At 38.7% G+C, this 18,591-nt stretch overlaps 1 protein-coding gene across 1 annotated transcript in view; it reads left to right on the top strand.

Annotated features, from left to right (window-relative positions):
• Positions 1-10,112, top strand: part of LOC149275614 (3',5'-cyclic-AMP phosphodiesterase 7B-like) — a 122,768-nt gene extending 112,656 nt beyond the window's left edge. The window contains exons 6-12 of the mRNA XM_089504531.1: positions 14-114; positions 1,475-1,606; positions 2,020-2,115; positions 6,414-6,554; positions 7,407-7,503; positions 9,029-9,109; positions 9,898-10,112. Coding sequence (XP_089360657.1) covers positions 14-114; positions 1,475-1,606; positions 2,020-2,115; positions 6,414-6,554; positions 7,407-7,503; positions 9,029-9,109; positions 9,898-10,112 — 863 coding nt within the window. The remainder of the gene's footprint in view (positions 1-13; positions 115-1,474; positions 1,607-2,019; positions 2,116-6,413; positions 6,555-7,406; positions 7,504-9,028; positions 9,110-9,897) is intronic.
• The last annotated feature ends 8,479 nt before the right edge of the window (positions 10,113-18,591 follow it).

The raw sequence follows: 18,591 nt of genomic DNA, 5'->3' as shown, positions 1-18,591 counted from the left end.
ATTCTCCTACCAGTCATGGTTCAAGAAGACTACCATACCCAAAACCCATATCACAATGCTGTCCATGCTGCGGATGTCACCCAAGCAATGCACTGCTACTTGAAAGATCCAAAGGTATCAAACAATCAAGCTGTTCTGTTTATTTTCTATTAATTCATGGAGGAAATTAAGTTACTTCAGTCTCCCTTGGTTTTATTAAAGTGGTCTGCATACCTGCAAACACTTCAGGTTGGACCGAGAAAGGATCTCCAATGCCTTAGTTTTCTCTGTCTCTGGAACAGTGTTTGGACATGTTTTCTCCTACTGCCTTCCCACTTATGGTTGCCTGGGGCTAGCCACCTCCCTATGAGTGGCTAATCCTACACTGCACACAGCTAGCCCAACCTCATTACATTTCTAGCCCAACCCTTTCACAGAACCACTTCCCTGAGTGGGGAGCTCAGTGTAGCCTACACTGGGAAGTGCCCAGGCATGTTCGTCAGTTGAGTTACGGGTGAACCAATTGAGGTTGCATGCAAAATACTTGCAAACCAGCTTGCATATTCGCTGAAATTACCTGTCACCCCTTCCCACTGTGATTGGTAGTGTAAAAAAAAATGTAAAACGGCCTGCTTAGACCTCCACCCAGCCCCATGATAGGTGGAAATGAGGTCTGTCTAAGCTGCCTTTAGGTGCCATGATAGTGGATAGTGAAAATTGTGCATGGGGTGGGGGAAGGGAGGACAATGTTTAGCACTCTTTTGTAAGTAGGGGGCCCTGATTGTTTTTTTTATTTTTTTATTATTATCATTATTTAAAAAAAACATGTGCAGGGGAGGAAAATCCTGTTACTGTTGATAAGTTTCAAATTTCACTGAAAACTGAATTTACATATTCAGAGCTGATTGTCAGACAAAGTGATTCATTTACATTCATGAGCTCACATCTGGTGCTTGTCTCGTGTTCATAACTCACAATATGAGTTTCAGGCCACCAAAGGCTTTTATGCCACTAATGCTGTCATAGTAATAAAATTTATCTTCAAAGGTTGGCAGAATTCCTGGTTTTGTCAATTCAGTGAGCATAAATATATTTTGTTAGTCATGTCAGTAGAGCAGGTGGTCAATATCCTGTTGTCTTTATCAAAGCAATCACATAGCCTTAATCAAAATACTCACCTTTTGGATTACGGGGAATAATAATACTGCACACACTCTTCTGCTAGTCCTGGTAGTTTTGGTAATTCAGGTGTATGAGTACATTTGCCAGCTAGAAACCACATTTAGGTATTTGACATCACTTTTTTCCACTCAGATTTTACACCTACTTTTCCTTTCAAGATTCATTTTTTTCTATTACATTGCCTGTACAATTATGACAATAAGTACTGTGTTTATGCTACAACATTACATGATTAAAAATAAAAGTGATGATGGTTTATGTTAAACAACATTTCCATGTGTTTTTATTATTATGTACTTTTTTGCTTCAACAGCTTGCTGGCTTTCTTACACCTCTGGACATAATGCTTGGACTGTTGGCTGCAGCAGCACATGATGTGGACCATCCAGGGGTCAACCAGCCATTTCTAATTAAAACCAAACATCATCTTGCCAGCTTGTACCAGGTAAGGTTAAAACTGAGCATAGTGGATATGACCAGGATTACATGTCAAATACTTCACACTTTTTTTTTTCCTTTTGCTTGACGTAAAATGGCTAATTAAGTCAACCATATTTATTTATTCAAAGTGAAAGGCACCCCATAGTGAGCTTCTCCTGTAAGGGAAGCTGGGTTCATCCTCTATATTGCATACTGAAATCGGAGATTAATTGAAAGTAATGAGGTTATCCCTTCTGGGCTGGAGAAGCTTGCTGGACATAGCCCTTCATAACTGATAATGCAGTCCAACTCTATTACAAAATACTCCATTACTAAATAAACCCATATTAAATAAGGCACAGTAACTCTGCTTCCATAGACTGTTAATCTCAGTAAAAAAAAAGGGAAACATATTTAATGGTATTTTCTTCCCAATAGAACACATCTGTGCTAGAAAACCATCACTGGAGGTCCACCATTGGCATGCTGAGAGAATCAAGATTATTGGCACATCTGCCAAAGGAAATGACGTACGTTTGTTGGGGGGTGGTGTTCCTATTTTACTTTTAGTTTTTTTAGTCATGCAAATACCGTATTTGCTCGATTATAAGACGAGGTTTTTTTCAGAGCAAATGCTCTGAAAAATACCCCTCGTCTTCTAATCGGGGTCGTCTTCTAATCAGACCTCAAATAGAGTCTGATTAGGAGACTAAGATCCAGATCCCCCGCACCGCTGCAGGGGACCTGGATCCTCCTGTCTCACCCCCCCCCCCCCCCATCATACACACACTTACCGGTGCTTCCTGCTGTATTGCCGGGGCAGCGGGTTGACGTCCGCTGCAGCCGGAAGGAGGTGTGGCTAGCAGCGGGGGTTGTCTGCGTCCGTCGCGCAAACCTTCCCCGACTGTCAGAGATCAGAGTTCCCCGCACCGGTGCGGGGAACTCTGATCTCTGACAGCCGGGGAAAGTATACGCGACGGACGGATACAAACCCCCGCTGCCAACTCCACCTCCTTCCGGCTGCAGCAGAAGGCGACGTCAACCCGCTGCCCCGGCTGGAAGCACCGGTAAGAGAGGGCTGAGAGGGGAGGGGAGGGGAGAGTGTGTGTGTGTGTGTGTGTTAGTTAAATGGGGGTATAGGGTGTGTGTGTGTGTGTGTGTGTGTGTGTGTGTGTGTGTTAAATGGGGGCATAGGGCATTTCTGGAGTGGCGTTAAGGGGGCATTTAATAGAGCACTCTGCCTCCTGAAATGCCTTATACACCTATATGCCACTCTGCCCCATAATATGCATTTTAACCCCCTAAATGCCAGAGTGGCATATAGGGGTATAAGGCATTTCTGGAGGCAGAGTGCTCTATACAATGCCTTTTAACTCCCTTAATGCCACTCTGCCTCCTGAAATGCCTTATACCTCCCTATATGCCACTCTGCCCCATAATATGCATTTTAACCCCCTAAATGCCAGAATGGGATATAGGGGTATAAGGCATTTCTGGAGGCAGAGTGGCATATAGGGGTATAAGGCATTTCTGGAGGCAGAGTGGCACATAGGGGGTCAAAAGGCATACCATGGGGCACAGTGGCATATAGAGGGTTAAAAGGCATATCATGGGCCACAGTGCCATATTGGAGTGGCAAGCCTGGGGGCAGATGTGCGTAACTGGGGGACAGGTTGGAAAATACAAGAAATAAAAACAAAAAAAATATTTTTCTCAATCATAGCTTTTATTAAAAAAAATAGTTTACATGAATTAACATTTACTGGTAAAACTTTTTTCCTTTAGGGTCGTCTTATATTCAGGCTTTTTCTTTTTTTCCTAAGTTAATATTCAGATTTTGGGGGGTCGTCTTATAATCAGGGTCGTCTTATAATCGAGCAAATACGGTATTACATCTGTAATGCACGATCGATTAGGGGGCATACAGATGCTGTGCAAACAACCACAAAGTGGATAGTATCAACACGATAATGGTGCGCTTCTATCTACTCAGCTGAATTTAACACTTTTGTAACTAAATATAGCATTATAGACACTGTCAGGGCACTCGGTGCCGGATCAGGTAGGAGTCTCAATGCAGGGGCAGGTTCAGAACATGGCTGTAGGCAGGCTGATGTATCCAGTTCAGGGCTGTGCTCTACTCTAGCTTTAGATTTTCTCTTGGGCGCCATCTTTAGGTGTTCAGAGAGAGCAGGATAAAAACAGGCACGAAACTGGAAGCCCACTGGCAAGACAGACGGCTAGGAAGCCCACTGGCAGGGCAGACGGCTAGGAAGCAGCTGGACTGGTAGGTACGTCTTGGGACACGCCGGGGTCTGGTACACAAATTGGGATTGTTGAAGTAGCCAAGAGTCATACAGGGAAAACAGATCAGATGCAGAAACACAGTAGGTCAGTATACAGGGCCACGAACACAATGCTCTAGCAATGAGGCTAGGATGATGCCTGGTTTATATTGAGCCTTAATTGAACAAATGAGGGGCAGGTGTTCCGAGAGTATTAGGGAACAGCATGGTCCAAGGAAGAGGCAGAAGGAGACCGTGATCCAAGATCCACCCGGTGGAGTAGTGGATAGGTGATTCACCTAGATTCCACAAGGTTGCAGGTTTGAATCCCTGTGGTTCCTGGTTCCTTAAAGGCTGGCCTCTGGACAGCCTCTTGCTTCCGAGATCAGACGAGATTGGGGCATTCAGGGTGGTAGGTAATATGCAACCGGAACCGGGTGAAGAACAACACCCACGGTGATTGTCTGGGACACAGGCAACTCGGAGGTACTCCGGGTTCCTGTGATCCGGCGCCACTCCTGTAACGAGGATAAAATGGCCAGCAGTTCCCGATCCCCTAAGCTGTAGTTAGCCTCAGCCGGGCTGAGAAGCCTAGAATAGAACGAGACAGGATGCAGAAGGACTCTCCACCATGGAACATGCTGGGTTGGTTTGCGGGAATCAAAAAGAGCGACCAGCACTACCGCTTTGCTGGCTGGAGTCACCACGTACGGATTCACTGTTCAAGGCGCAAGTCCACTCAATAACGGGGGCTGGAGAACAGGAACACTGCTCTTGCAGAGCCAGGTCCAGAAACATTCATGCTTCATAACAGGCAGGAAGAGCTAACAGAACCCCAGAACTATAATAACGGAAAAACAAAGTCCAGTCAGAAACGCCTAACGAGCCGAAAGCGCTGCAGTCTCCGTTCTGCAAACTCCTGGCCGTTTGCCTGCAGTCATATGTCAGGTACTGGGTCCATACAGACGACTGTAATGACCCAGAGTGCCCAAAGATGGCATTCAGGGGTTATTGTGCAATGGGACAGGGCCTGGTGCAGGGCGACTGTACTCACCCGGGTGTTGAGCACCTAGGGTTGTGCAGCCACATCTGGAACAGGCATGAGACATATCTCTCCAGACAAATGTACAGGACGCTGCAGGCTGTAAGTAGGGAAGCTAAGCAGAGGAACAGAAGAGACATAGCAAGCAAGGGGGACAGTGCGAGCAAGGGACAGGGAGACCAAGAAAGAAACATAGCCAGACATGACGTGTACAGGACACAACAGAGGACAGGGAAAAAGGAACACAAGGGATGGAGTGAGGAGCCGAGATCCTCAGACGCTTCTCCTTTAAGCAAGGAACAGAAATCCTCAGATGATTCAGGGAAGAGAGGGCAAAGGCACATAAGAGACAGACAAACATGAATACAGGAACTAGCCTATGACTATGTGATAACAATAGGAGATTCCATCACATTTTATGTCCATAGTATGCTTAGCTCACCACTACGCCAAAGTACTCCAATATTTGGTGGGTCCTAGCACTAAACCATGCCTACTGAATTATTAATAAACTGAAACTATACATTGCATCTAAACACAAAACCAAGAAGGACATACCTTTAGACTGCAGACTGAAACAAACATAACAATTTGGTGGGGCACACCTGATAAAGGAAACAGAGCTGAAGCAAAGAGCGGAGCTGTAATCAAGGAATCAGAAGCACAAAACAGAGCATATAGAAATCCAGGAATTGATTACAGCAACGGGGGGGAACTCTAGCAAGACGGGGGAACTCTAGCAAGACGGGGAGAACTAAAGAGAAGCAGCTTCGTGGCCTGAATGGAGCCTGACAGACACCATTCCTAGTACAGTTGAATGTCCATATGCTCTCCAGAAAAAATCCTTAATCAAGTAAGACTTTGCCTCCAGACATTATTTGCTGGCAACACTTAATTGTCATGTGTCAACAACAGCAGGCACTAAAGGTTGTTGCCATTATTAAAAGTTTGTGTGTTTTTATGTGATTAAACTTTTAGTGGAAACAATAAAATGACAGATTTGCTAAGGGCTATTTCTTCATGTGCTAGAGAGAGGAAATTATGTTTTGTGAGAGTTAAACAGCATCTTTACAGTTAATGTACAAAAGGCCATTTGGGAAATTATGTATATATGAAAAAAATATATTAATTAGAAAAATTGTATTTGTCTGTTATTAACCCCTCTTAATTGTAGTGCAGTATATTATAGAACTGCCAAAAATTAGTACTGTACAGTAGTGGTTATTCATTTTAATTGAACTTTTTGAATGTTGTAGAACTTTTTGCTTTTATCAACTGGAAAACTATGCTGCATTAATTTGTGGTTGTCAGCTGTCCAAAACTGGTAAAGTCCTATATCCTGACTAAGATATTATGTATGTTCCAATGTTCAGTGTAGAAGGAGTTGAGTTGACATACCAGTGCCAACAGCTAAAAGTTGTTGAGGCGTGTCATGACCATAATCTGGTTATCACCTATTGTTTTGGCAATCCGCTCTAACCACATGACTTGGCCATTACAGACAGGACATTGAGCAGCAGTTGGGCTCCTTAATCTTGTCAACAGACATCAATCGTCAGAATGAGTTTCTCAGTCGTTTTAAAGATCACCTCAACAATAAAGATCTCTGCTTAGAGGACTCGGAGCACAGGCACTTTATGTTGCAGGTAATATTAACATACATTTATTATTTCAGTTATTTACAAGAACTGGCATTTCAATATACACATGCAAAACCATCAGTTAAGGCATCAGTTCAAAAACAAAAAACTTTAATGATTTATAATAAAATCGATAGATGTTGATAGAAGCGGGGAGGACCTGAAATAAATACATCTAACACTATTAAAATGTTACGCTCGACTTGCATATCAATGTGTGACGTAGTCATGCGGTTATGCTAATTGGGCTGCCCACAATTCAGATGCAGTTAAAAGTAGCATTTACCCAAAAGTCTGACTTAGTTCTTTGGCTAAGTTGGTTAAGATTCACTTAACATTCACTTAACATCCACTTTCATCGTTCTGCAGAAACCTTTTTGGTTCACCCTCAACGATGCCTTTACTGCTAGTTCCAACTGGGGGGGCAGTTGGTTACCCCTGAAAGTTCTTTGGCAGTGGAGCTCTATGGCAAAAAATGCACTCAGAAAAACAGGGAAACTTTTCTGGTGCAGAGTACCCCATCACCTTAGAAAAGCTGATATTGTCCTTTGGATAACTAATTACAATTACTATTACAAAGACATAATCGATGATGTTAGCCACAACGGTGAGTAGTCATAAAGGGGTCTGACCAAGGTCCTGTATGTTCCAAAGGAAACCATATTTGCTTGTGGTATAACAGTGTTTCTGAACTATATTGTTGTGATTTTAAAATCACAGGTTAACCACTTTGCAGAGGGATTTACTCTTTACATTGAATAATGCAATCCTGTCTATATATTTTACCAATATATGTTTTTGTAGACCTGATGTATCATTTAATTAGGCAAAATGAAATTCATCAGTGTCTTATTGCAGATCGCCCTGAAGTGTGCCGACATCTGCAACCCTTGCCGTGTCTGGGAGCTGAGCAAGCAGTGGAGTGAGAGAGTCTGCGAGGAGTTCTACAGGCAAGGTTAGGGCCCAAATGTTAAAATAGGCGCTCCTCAACATTGTAGGCAGCATTCAGCCAAAGCAATACCTCCTTGATGTTTATTTATAAAAAAGCTAAAATGTGTGGTTAGATCAAGCCTGAGTCTTGAAATTAGTTAGCAAGTTATTTTTTTTAATTTATTTATTTTTGGCTTCAATTTATATTTACAATGAGACTTGAGTTTAGGAAGATAAGTAATTAATTACCAACCCTAAGATTGACTGTTCCTGATCCACAGAGCCTCAGGCAATCCATATCTGTGTCCATTGTCAGCTGAGTTTACTAATAATTCCTCTTTCAGATGTATACAAAGCTTTGGCGCTTTGTTTGTGTAATCTATGTGATCTATAATTCTAATATTTATTTTTGCAAACCTTCAGGATTTAAAACAACAGTAATATATGAAAATAGCTTTAGCACTTTATGGCATGCCTACTAATGTCAATTACATGTAATTATAATTTATAGGGGCTATGGTGGCTAAGAATAACCATCAAACAAGTATCAAAAATGTGTTTTTCATATATAGGGAACACTAGGTGGACTAATGTAATTCCTACCCAAAACAGTAACAGATTTCTTGCTTGTTGACAATTTTTCTCTGTTAGGACAATGAAATCTGCATGTCATTCTTATACTTTACACCAATCAAATTTGATGTGTCCTGAGCAAATGCTCTGAAAAATACACCTCGTCTTATAATCGGGGTCGTCTTATAATCAGACCTCAAATAGGTCTGATTATGAGACTAAGATCCAGATCCCCCAGGGCGGCCGGGGAACTCTGACAGCCGGGGAAGGTTTGCGCGATGGACGCAGACAACCCCCGCTGCTAACCGCACCTCCTCCCGGCTGCAGCGGAAGTTGTCTAAGCGAATCGCGTAGAGCTCTACACGCTGCCCGGACTACGCACCGGGAACTCAGAAGCACCGGTAAATTTGGAGGAGGGAGGGGGACGGAGTGTTACATGGGGGGCATAAGGTATTTCTGGAGGCAGAGTGCGCTGTGAAATGCCTTTTAACCCCCTTAATGCCACTCTGCCTCTTGCCTCCCTATATGCCACTCTTCCCCATAATATGCCTTTTAACCCCCTAAATGCCAGAGTGGCATATCCCTATATATAAGGCAATTCTGGAGGCAGAGTGGCACATAGGGGGTTAAAAGGCATATCATGGGGCACAGTGGCATATAGGGGGTATAAGGCATTGCCTGGGGGCAGATGTGCATAAAAAGTGTGCAGGTTAAAAAAAAAAAGGAAATAAAAACAAAATATTTTTCTCAATCATAGCTTTTATTAAAAAAAAATTGTTCACAGTTTACATGAATTAACATTTTTCTTTTTTTCATAAATTAATATTCAGATTTTGGGGGGTCGTCTTATAATCAGGGTCGTCTTATAATCGAGCAAATATGGTACTTTAAGAACAGGACATTAACTCAGTGCTTTGAACTTTGCAATATAATAACAAGAGAAAACGGCTAACCTTGAGTTGTTCTTTTCTTCTTAGGAGATCTTGAGCGAAAGTTTGGACTGGATATTAGCCCACTTTGTAATCAGCAAAAGGATTCAATACCTAGTATACAAGTTGGTGAGTACATTGACTTATGATTTCACTTTATACTTTTCACTTTATATACTTGGGGGATATACTCTCTGCATATCCCCCAAGTGTCCCTCTTTAGGAGGGACAGTTCCTAATTTTTAAGGATCTTAATTTGCTTGATGTGAATGTATCACACAGATCTATAGCCACAAATGTCACGTTAATGTGCAATTAGCATACACAATGTGTATGTTAATTAATAATACTTCCTTTTCTAAATGTAGCACCACTCCTTGTACTGTAAAGTACGATCTAATTCTAAAAATGTGGAGCCACTTGGCTTTGCAGAGTGTTTCAGCTGAAGTAACCTACAGAACAGGAAAAGATTGTGAGAAGATCTGGATCGAGTGGATTGTGGGGTCTGTGTTAAAAGAGCAGTCTCAGTCCCCATGTTTTATTTTTAAATAAATGTTGGAGTCCATTTTGTTGTGAATTTCACTGCATGTGAACTAGAACACGTGTTGCTTAGTTATGGTTGTCTCTACTGCAACCAAATAACAGCGTATAAAATCTTGTACATGCTTAGTAACACTCCTATTGAAATCACAGAAACAGCAGCAGCCAATTGCATGTATGCTAGTAGGACATCCGTGTATATATAGCATACATATGATTCCCATTCAGTTTTTTAATGTTTGAGTTCGATGATTGATTTCATAAAAACTCCAAAAACCATGGAACCCTTTTGTTCTGCTTGTATATCATTTTTAAGGACCTTTACATAGTTTTTTTTTCACTTTTGAGTAATGCATCTGCTTTTGGTGTATTCACAGGCTTCATAACCTACATAGCTGAGCCCCTCTTTGTGAAGTGGGCCAGGTTTACGGGGGACACACCTCTTTCTGTAAATATGTTAAACCATCTCAGGAAGAACAAGTCCAAGTGGAGAGCACTGCTACACAAACAATGCAGCAAGAGCAATGATCATATGGGACAAGTAACAGAGGGCAAGGAAGACCAGAAGTTTAGTGAAGGTGGAGCCCCTTAGTGACGGCTTCAGAGTCTTCCCTGTTTTGTTGCTTTCTTTGCTGCTAACAGTGAAGAGCAATTACAGATAAAGCTCCGATGGGCTTAGAAAAAAATTAGATGGAGCATAATAACCACCCTCATTCTGGTATCCTGTTTTCTTAGCATCTCCAGCAATTCTGTCTTGGCTCAGAAACAGGTAAACCCCTGGGTACCAGTCAGGTATGGTTCCTCTAACTGATTGAGGGAGGCACTTTGAATTGTTTATGGTTTCCTGGAGGAAGTCATTGCATGGATTCAATGTTCACAGACTGCAGGGGCAATCGTGAATATGCTCAGAGTGCTAAACCGGACAAAACACATCTGCTCGGGAGTATTATGCCATCCATCTCCAAAAGAATCACAAAGACGCACACCAGCATCTACTGGACTCTAAAAAGAGTTCTATATTTTATTAAAGTCTAAAACAGCTGACCAGTAAAATTTTTATTTTTGAATGCTGTAACATCACTTACAATGCAATGTTAGCCATTTAATGAGTTGGACGCCATATCCAGTGTAATGAATGTGATGGTCGCACAGAGTGTGGTCTGAGAGTGTTAAACATTCCTAACAAATGGCCACTTTCTTGTTTCTATGGTAAAGGCTTTAGAACATGTAATGCTATGTATAGTCTAATCTGTATATTTTTTGTATGTACTGATCCTCATGCCAAAATGCTGAAGCTTATTGGAACTGCTACTTGTAAAAAATTAAGGGACTGTGAACAGAATTTTAACAACAAATATATATATAGCATTTGTAAATATGGTACATAGGTTATTTCTAACAGTGCTCTCATTTCCAGATAAAGGCCTTAAATTTAACTTGTCACATTTAATTTGCTGTGGTCTACGCGTAAGTCACAAAGTTACAAAGAAACCGAATGGAGGCTATTTAAAATTCTGTACTTCACATGCATTCCAAGGGGTCTAGAATATGTTCTGTCATGGCATTGAATCTACTAATCATTGTAGCTGGTAGTGTCCTAAGATACAAACAAAACTAAACAGAACTATTTGTTCCAGCTGTATATGTTTATGGTAAGGTACTTGTTTGTATGTTTAGTTAACAGGTTCTGATAAAAGATAAAACTATAAGATAAAAATATATCCCTTTAAAAAAACACAAAGGGCCTGCCAAGAACTTTGGATACGAAAATTGAAAAGAAGCCATTTAATTATTGTCCATGTGTGTGGGGTTTAATCTTGCATTATTATTATTATCATTTTCTAGTGGTTTACTAGTAAAAGTGGTATTGCTCTCTTGGTTGGTCTAAATTTCACAAATTTTTAACAGATTCAGACACTATGTTGGGGCATAAGAGGTTCAGTTCAATGAACCATCTAAAATCTAGACTTGTTAAAATCATACTCACATTAAGCAATTAAACTTCCAGAGGAGAGATAAAAAATGTTTATTAAGTGCTCAAATGTACACATCTAGTGAGCATATCTTAAAATCAGAGTGTATGCTGTTTCCACGTCTAAACCACTGCAAGTCTAATAAGATCAAAGGAAATTATATATTTGCCACAGCAGAAGCTGATTAGAGCCAATGTTGTAATCCAGCAGTGATAGTACTATGTTGGCTGATGGTCTGTTTGCCCCTATGTTAAATCAAAATATTTGTGCTGTAGCTAATATGTGTTGACCATTACTGCTTAAAAATGAACAATTACATTTGCAGTATGTTTGAAATATTGAATCCATTAACTGTGAATATGAGTGGTACACTTCAGTGGCTTAAAATGCTAGAAAAGCAGTATCATAGTGACTTAATTTTAAAGTATTACATTGTCACCCGTATATATTTGTTTATGCCTGCCTGCACATGTGTGGAGTGTTTATTTCATTTAATATGTGTAAAATGTCTTTAGATGTGTCTTGAGGATTTTGGATAAAGTTTTTATAGCGTGGAATGTAACAATATGACCATTTATGTATCCATAAGTCTCGCTAATAGACAGTGCATTTTTTTAAAATTGGAGTCCTCAAACGCAATGTTAAATTGCAAACCATGCATATTCAACCACTGTCGGCATCGATTATGTTTTAAATGGATCGCTGAATGAAGCCAGGGGCCTTTAATCTGTATCTATTCATGTAATATATATTCTTTTTTTTTTACACTGTAGATATACAAATTACCAAAAAAACATTTGGTCTTTTGATTAAATGTACATATTGTGAAGGACAGATATAATGGTATGTTGTTTTTATCTTCAAGTATCAATACAGATGTGGTTTCTGGTTACTTTACTTTGTGTTTGCTGTAGATAATGTTCTTTTTAATTTAGAAATCAGGATTTCATTTGTGGAACTGTGTTTTTGTAATGTGCTTCTGTCTATGTTAGGTTGATGACAAATGCGAAAAAGAGAAGGGAAAAAAAAAAACATTAATTAACCTATCCCAGCCATAAATATAAAATAATGAATGAAGGATACCCATATTTTAGTTGTGGTTTCACTAACTATGATCTTTAGATAAGTGTTATAAAAAAATGTAAAGTGTATTTCTAATGAAACATTAGCATAAAATACAAAGTAGCTCTGTCATCAAAAATAAGGTTGATGTGAATCCATAGGGCTAAAAAACTGGCATTTCGCCATATGATATTTGGCATGAACAATGTCCTGCCTCAAGAAGGATTTTAGCATGAAACTGACCTCCTCCATTCCAGTAGCAAGTCATTTTACAACTTTTTAATCCATCGTAACATGTTTTGTAACTGGTGCATATATCAGAAAACAGGAAAGAGGTTCAGATCCAATATTTCTGTAAACAAGCGTTCAGAACAGGTAGATTAAAATATTTTAAACTCTTCAAAACTGACAAATTGTTAACATGGACTGGTTTTTGCTTTAAAGATTCAGGGTTATTTTTGATGACAGTGTTTTCGGTTTTATGATACTTTGAGTGGTGCTATTGCAGTACTATGGTGCTATGCCATAAGACTCCATTCAAGTAATAAAGGGCATGCATTCACTATAATTTCTAAGCCATTTCCTGCTTCATGACACCCCTACACCAAATGATATATCATGCTTGTTAACAATAATATCATAAGGCAGTCAGTCGACTTAGTACATAAGTCATGATAAGCCTCGGAAGCCAGCACATAATTTATGTTATGGTGATTCATTTTTCTAAAGTTTGAAAGGCAGGAATAGACAAAGTGCGCCTATGACACCAATAGAAGTCCTTGAAGCATTGGAAGTATTCAGTCAGAAGCCCATCACAGAGGCCAGTTTGAGAAACATCCTTCATGGTCATGTTGGTGTCTACCCTTACTGAAAGGCTGGTTAAAGTAAACTATAAAAACTATTGTTAAAGGATAGTTTGTATCTGCAAAGGTCTTTGGACTTGTTATTGGAAGGCTGATGATATTTAGGTACTCCCCTTTAAAGTGAATGCCTTGGAAGTTCTTACTGATGGCATGATATTGTGAGGTTTTGGGGTGCATATGTTCTTTTGATTTATGATTTTAGATTATCAAAACATATGTTCCAATGTACTCCGCTTAAATGCTTTACAATGAAATTTTAAGCTGTGAGACTCATTATCTATAAGGAAAAGTCACCTTTCACAAAATTGAATTTTTACTTAGTGCCGTTGCTGTGTCAATCAGACGAAGCATAACATAGTGCTCATTTTTTAATTTGATTTCAACATGTTTTGTTTTCAGAAAGATATTATTTGGTGTACAAAAGAATGGATGTCATGTTCCGTTTTTACCCCATAACCTAAGAGGGCAAGGTTAAACTAAAGTTTAATTTTTTTAGTTTTTTTTTAAATGATTAAAATTATACGACTTCAAATAGGAAATTAGTATCCTTCTTTGCTTTAATCTTTAGGGCTATTCATACTGTAAAATGTGGCATTATATATTTTGTCATAGTGTCTCCAATGCATTTGGTAAGTATGGTAATACTATACATGTTTAAGAATGTAAGAATATCTATTTTTAAATCCTATTTAAAAACAATGTTCTGTATATTTTTATATGGAATCCATTTTATACAAACTGTACAAACCATCAACTTAATTGAGATATTCCACTATAACTCTCCAGGTTCTGTGGCATTATGATGTCACAGTGAATGATAAGGAGCAATGGACAAAGAGTGTGTTTAGTGTGTTAAATCTCACTGTGAAGTAGTCAGTGGACAAGGTAAGCTTTTGAAAAACTAACGATACATTGAGATTTTACATAATCAGTAACTTCTCAAATACTAATCACACTGTGAGTAGTCATGTTGACAAGAGTTCTATGATTAGTCTTGCCCATTAGTATAAATCCACTCTTTCTGAAAGAACTATAATACCTTAGAAGGAGAAATGAGCAGGGAGTTAAACCCAGGGCAGCTATATAAATAAGTATAGGTTGTCCGCAAAGCGCATTGTTCCCATTTTAGAGCAACAGATACATTTTATGCCGGTGCCTAGGGCGGCAGGTCCAGGGAGTGGTCTGGCACCGGTGTGCAGCTACAATGGGCCACATACAAGTATAATCTCCTCCTCCAACCCTTTCACACGAAGAAGATGACATAGCCTCTGTAGCATGCTGTACCCAGTCCTGTATGTCCTTAAGATGCAGAATGCTGAGATATAATGTAATATATCTCAGTGCTCTGCAGCAAGGATGGCAGCTCCCTAGGCTGATGGCCGTGAGTCAGGCCTAGGGTAGTGACTGCCTTTAAGCAGTAGCCCAAGCTTAGCACAAAGCCATAATTTATTATTAGGGTAGAATAGCCAGTTAAAGACATTTTACCCAAAAGCACTTTAAAGTATAAAAATGTATCTAGAAAAAAATACACATTTCCCATTTCATTAAAGATTGTTATTGTGCCAAAACAGTCTACACTCTGTAGGACGTATTCAGTTTTTATGTACCTTTTTTTTTTTAATTTCCTCCTGCTTGGAATATAAGCCATGATAACTAGATCACTTGAAATCTGACATCTAGTTTAGTATAATATTATTGATATCATAGCAGTCACGTGTCCTAACAGCATGGTAGAGCCACAGAATTGCTACAGATTTTTGTTTTAGTGTTTCCCTAAAGCTTTAAATGAAAAACTGATAAAGTAATTTCTAAATGTTTTCAAAACTGTCAAAATGGCCACTCTTTAAAAACAAATGTCGACAAGCATCTGCAGTTTGCTACGTTGTACCAAAAAAAACATTAGTGTAGTTGCACAAGAACAACACATTCAGTTGTTAAGACAAATATCCGTCAAATATTGTAATGCTTAGTGAACGTTGAAACTTTTTTGGGGCCAACAAAGAGGCCTCTGATGTCCCAAAGGCTAACTCTACATTTTTTCCTGTGTTGGCTCAATAAAATATTTGAGTTTGACTTAAGAGTCTATTTCTTTTGGCTAACAGCTCTATGAATTGTTCTTTGAAATAATAAATTATATTTGTGTCTATAGATTAATGCCAATCAGTTGTGATAGCTTCCTGTTTGAAACAACATACTTTATTGACCCTGTCCCCTAAGTGTTGTATATTCAGTCTTAATAATACTGTTGTTTTAGCTTGTATGGATTCAAATTTCACTTGTTTGTTGGTAACATTGATTCGAAATAAAATGAACCTATGTCAGTCACTTTAATAGCTTTAAAAAAATCATAAAATGAACATAGTTATTTGTAGTTATTCCACTATAACTCTCCAGGTTCTGTGGCATTATGATGTCACAGTGAATGATAAGGAGCAATGGACAAAGAGTGTGTTTAGTGTGTTAAATCTCACTGTGAAGTAGTCAGTGGACAAGGTAAGCTTTTGAAAAACTAACGATACATTGAGATTTTACATAATCAGTAACTTCTCAAATACTAATCACACTGTGAGTAGTCATGTTGACAAGAGTTCTATGATTAGTCTTGCCCATTAGTATAAATCCACTCTTTCTGAAAGAACTATAATACCTTAGAAGGAGAAATGAGCAGGGAGTTAAACCCAGGGCAGCTATATAAATAAGTATAGGTTGTCCGCAAAGCGCATTGTTCCCATTTTAGAGCAACAGATACATTTTATGCCGGTGCCTAGGGCGGCAGGTCCAGGGAGTGGTCTGGCACCGGTGTGCAGCTACAATGGGCCACATACAAGTATAATCTCCTCCTCCAACCCTTTCACACGAAGAAGATGACATAGCCTCTGTAGCATGCTGTACCCAGTCCTGTATGTCCTTAAGATGCAGAATGCTGAGATATAATGTAATATATCTCAGTGCTCTGCAGCAAGGATGGCAGCTCCCTAGGCTGATGGCCGTGAGTCAGGCCTAGGGTAGTGACTGCCTTTAAGCAGTAGCCCAAGCTTAGCACAAAGCCATAATTTATTATTAGGGTAGAATAGCCAGTTAAAGACATTTTACCCAAAAGCACTTTAAAGTATAAAAATGTATCTAGAAAAAAATACACATTTCCCATTTCATTAAAGATTGTTATTGTGCCAAAACAGTCTACACTCTGTAGGACGTATTCAGTTTTTATGTACCTTTTTTTTTTTAATTTCCTCCTGCTTGGAATATAAGCCATGATAACTAGATCACTTGAAATCTGACATCTAGTTTAGTATAATATTATTGATATCATAGCAGTCACGTGTCCTAACAGCATGGTAGAGCCACAGAATTGCTACAGATTTTTGTTTTAGTGTTTCCCTAAAGCTTTAAATGAAAAACTGATAAAGTAATTTCTAAATGTTTTCAAAACTGTCAAAATGGCCACTCTTTAAAAACAAATGTCGACAAGCATCTGCAGTTTGCTACGTTGTACCAAAAAAAACATTAGTGTAGTTGCACAAGAACAACACATTCAGTTGTTAAGACAAATATCCGTCAAATATTGTAATGCTTAGTGAACGTTGAAACTTTTTTGGGGCCAACAAAGAGGCCTCTGATGTCCCAAAGGCTAACTCTACATTTTTTCCTGTGTTGGCTCAATAAAATATTTGAGTTTGACTTAAGAGTCTATTTCTTTTGGCTAACAGCTCTATGAATTGTTCTTTGAAATAATAAATTATATTTGTGTCTATAGATTAATGCCAATCAGTTGTGATAGCTTCCTGTTTGAAACAACATACTTTATTGACCCTGTCCCCTAAGTGTTGTATATTCAGTCTTAATAATACTGTTGTTTTAGCTTGTATGGATTCAAATTTCACTTGTTTGTTGGTAACATTGATTCGAAATAAAATGAACCTATGTCAGTCACTTTAATAGCTTTAAAAAAATCATAAAATGAACATAGTTATTTGTAGTTAATTATGTCCGAAACAATACAAAGTGGTTTGGGAAGTACTATGTAATTCCACTTACCTATTTAAACACATTAAGCATTCTCTTGTCTGTTTTGTAAGAACATGTACACTGAGAAAGCAAGCTTAACTATTGATCATATCGTATAATGATCTGTTGTATGTATTAGGTACACTAGCTGATGAAGGATAAAGTTTGATTGTGTTATGAAGCATATCCTGTTACTCTTTTTACAGAAAATCATTCACTTGTATAAAAGTCATGTTTATTGTAAACCGTTTTTTTTAAATGTTACATAAGTCAAGTTGAAAGGAACACATTGTATAATGATGGCTGCTATGCAGTAATGCCAAGAATTAAACCAGAGACTTAACTGTATCGTTCAACAATACTACTGTAAGCTATAAATCAAATCAAGATATAGTTAATAAAAAAGACAAGAAATGTTTGGTTTGGGATTTTGTTGTTCATTTGTGTGACTTGGAAGTGAGTGGATATTACACTGGAGAGACCACTTTATATGGGCTTTATTTCATGTTATGATTCACAACCAAACTAGAAGGGTATAGTTTAGGGCATGTGGTAGTGTTGGGGAGGCAGCAAGAAAAAAAGCATTAATGGGAGTGAAGAGGGCATACGAATACAGGGGTGAGAGATGGGCACAAAGTGGCGGGAAGGGTCATGATGAAACAGGATCAACAGTATAGTATGATGGAGAAACTCAAAAGGGCATGTTAATGATGATATAAAAGGATAGCAAATGGGGCTTAGGAAAACATCTGTGATGTTTTACTAAAATCCACTATGGCTAGCAGATATACGCAATCCACTAGTTGGATAGATTATGAACACAAAGTAGAGCATCCATCTATGCAAAGAAATGATGCTAATTTAAGATGTATACTATGGAACCAGTACTGGAGAAAATACAATGTTTTATTAAGTTTAATACAACAACACCTGTTCTATTTTCTAAGAGAATTAATATTTTAATTTTCTGAGAATATAAACAGTGATGGCTAATACTATTATAAAAATAAGCCAAATGTTAAATTCAATGCCATATGGAAATACTGAGTTAGGTATTTACCACAAAGTTAAAAACATCTGTATTTACAGCTGGTGTTCATACCCTTGGTCATATGGGATGTTTTTTTCTGAAAATGCTAAACATATATCCCTCTACATAATATGA

Source organism: Sceloporus occidentalis, unplaced genomic scaffold, assembly GCF_023333645.1.
Source record: "Sceloporus occidentalis isolate IW3139 unplaced genomic scaffold, rSceOcc1.0.p SCAF_275, whole genome shotgun sequence".
In the NCBI taxonomy this organism is placed as follows: Eukaryota; Metazoa; Chordata; class Lepidosauria; order Squamata; family Phrynosomatidae; genus Sceloporus; species Sceloporus occidentalis.
The sequence above is the reverse complement of the archived record's forward strand: the minus strand, read 5'-3'. Positions and strand labels throughout refer to the sequence as shown.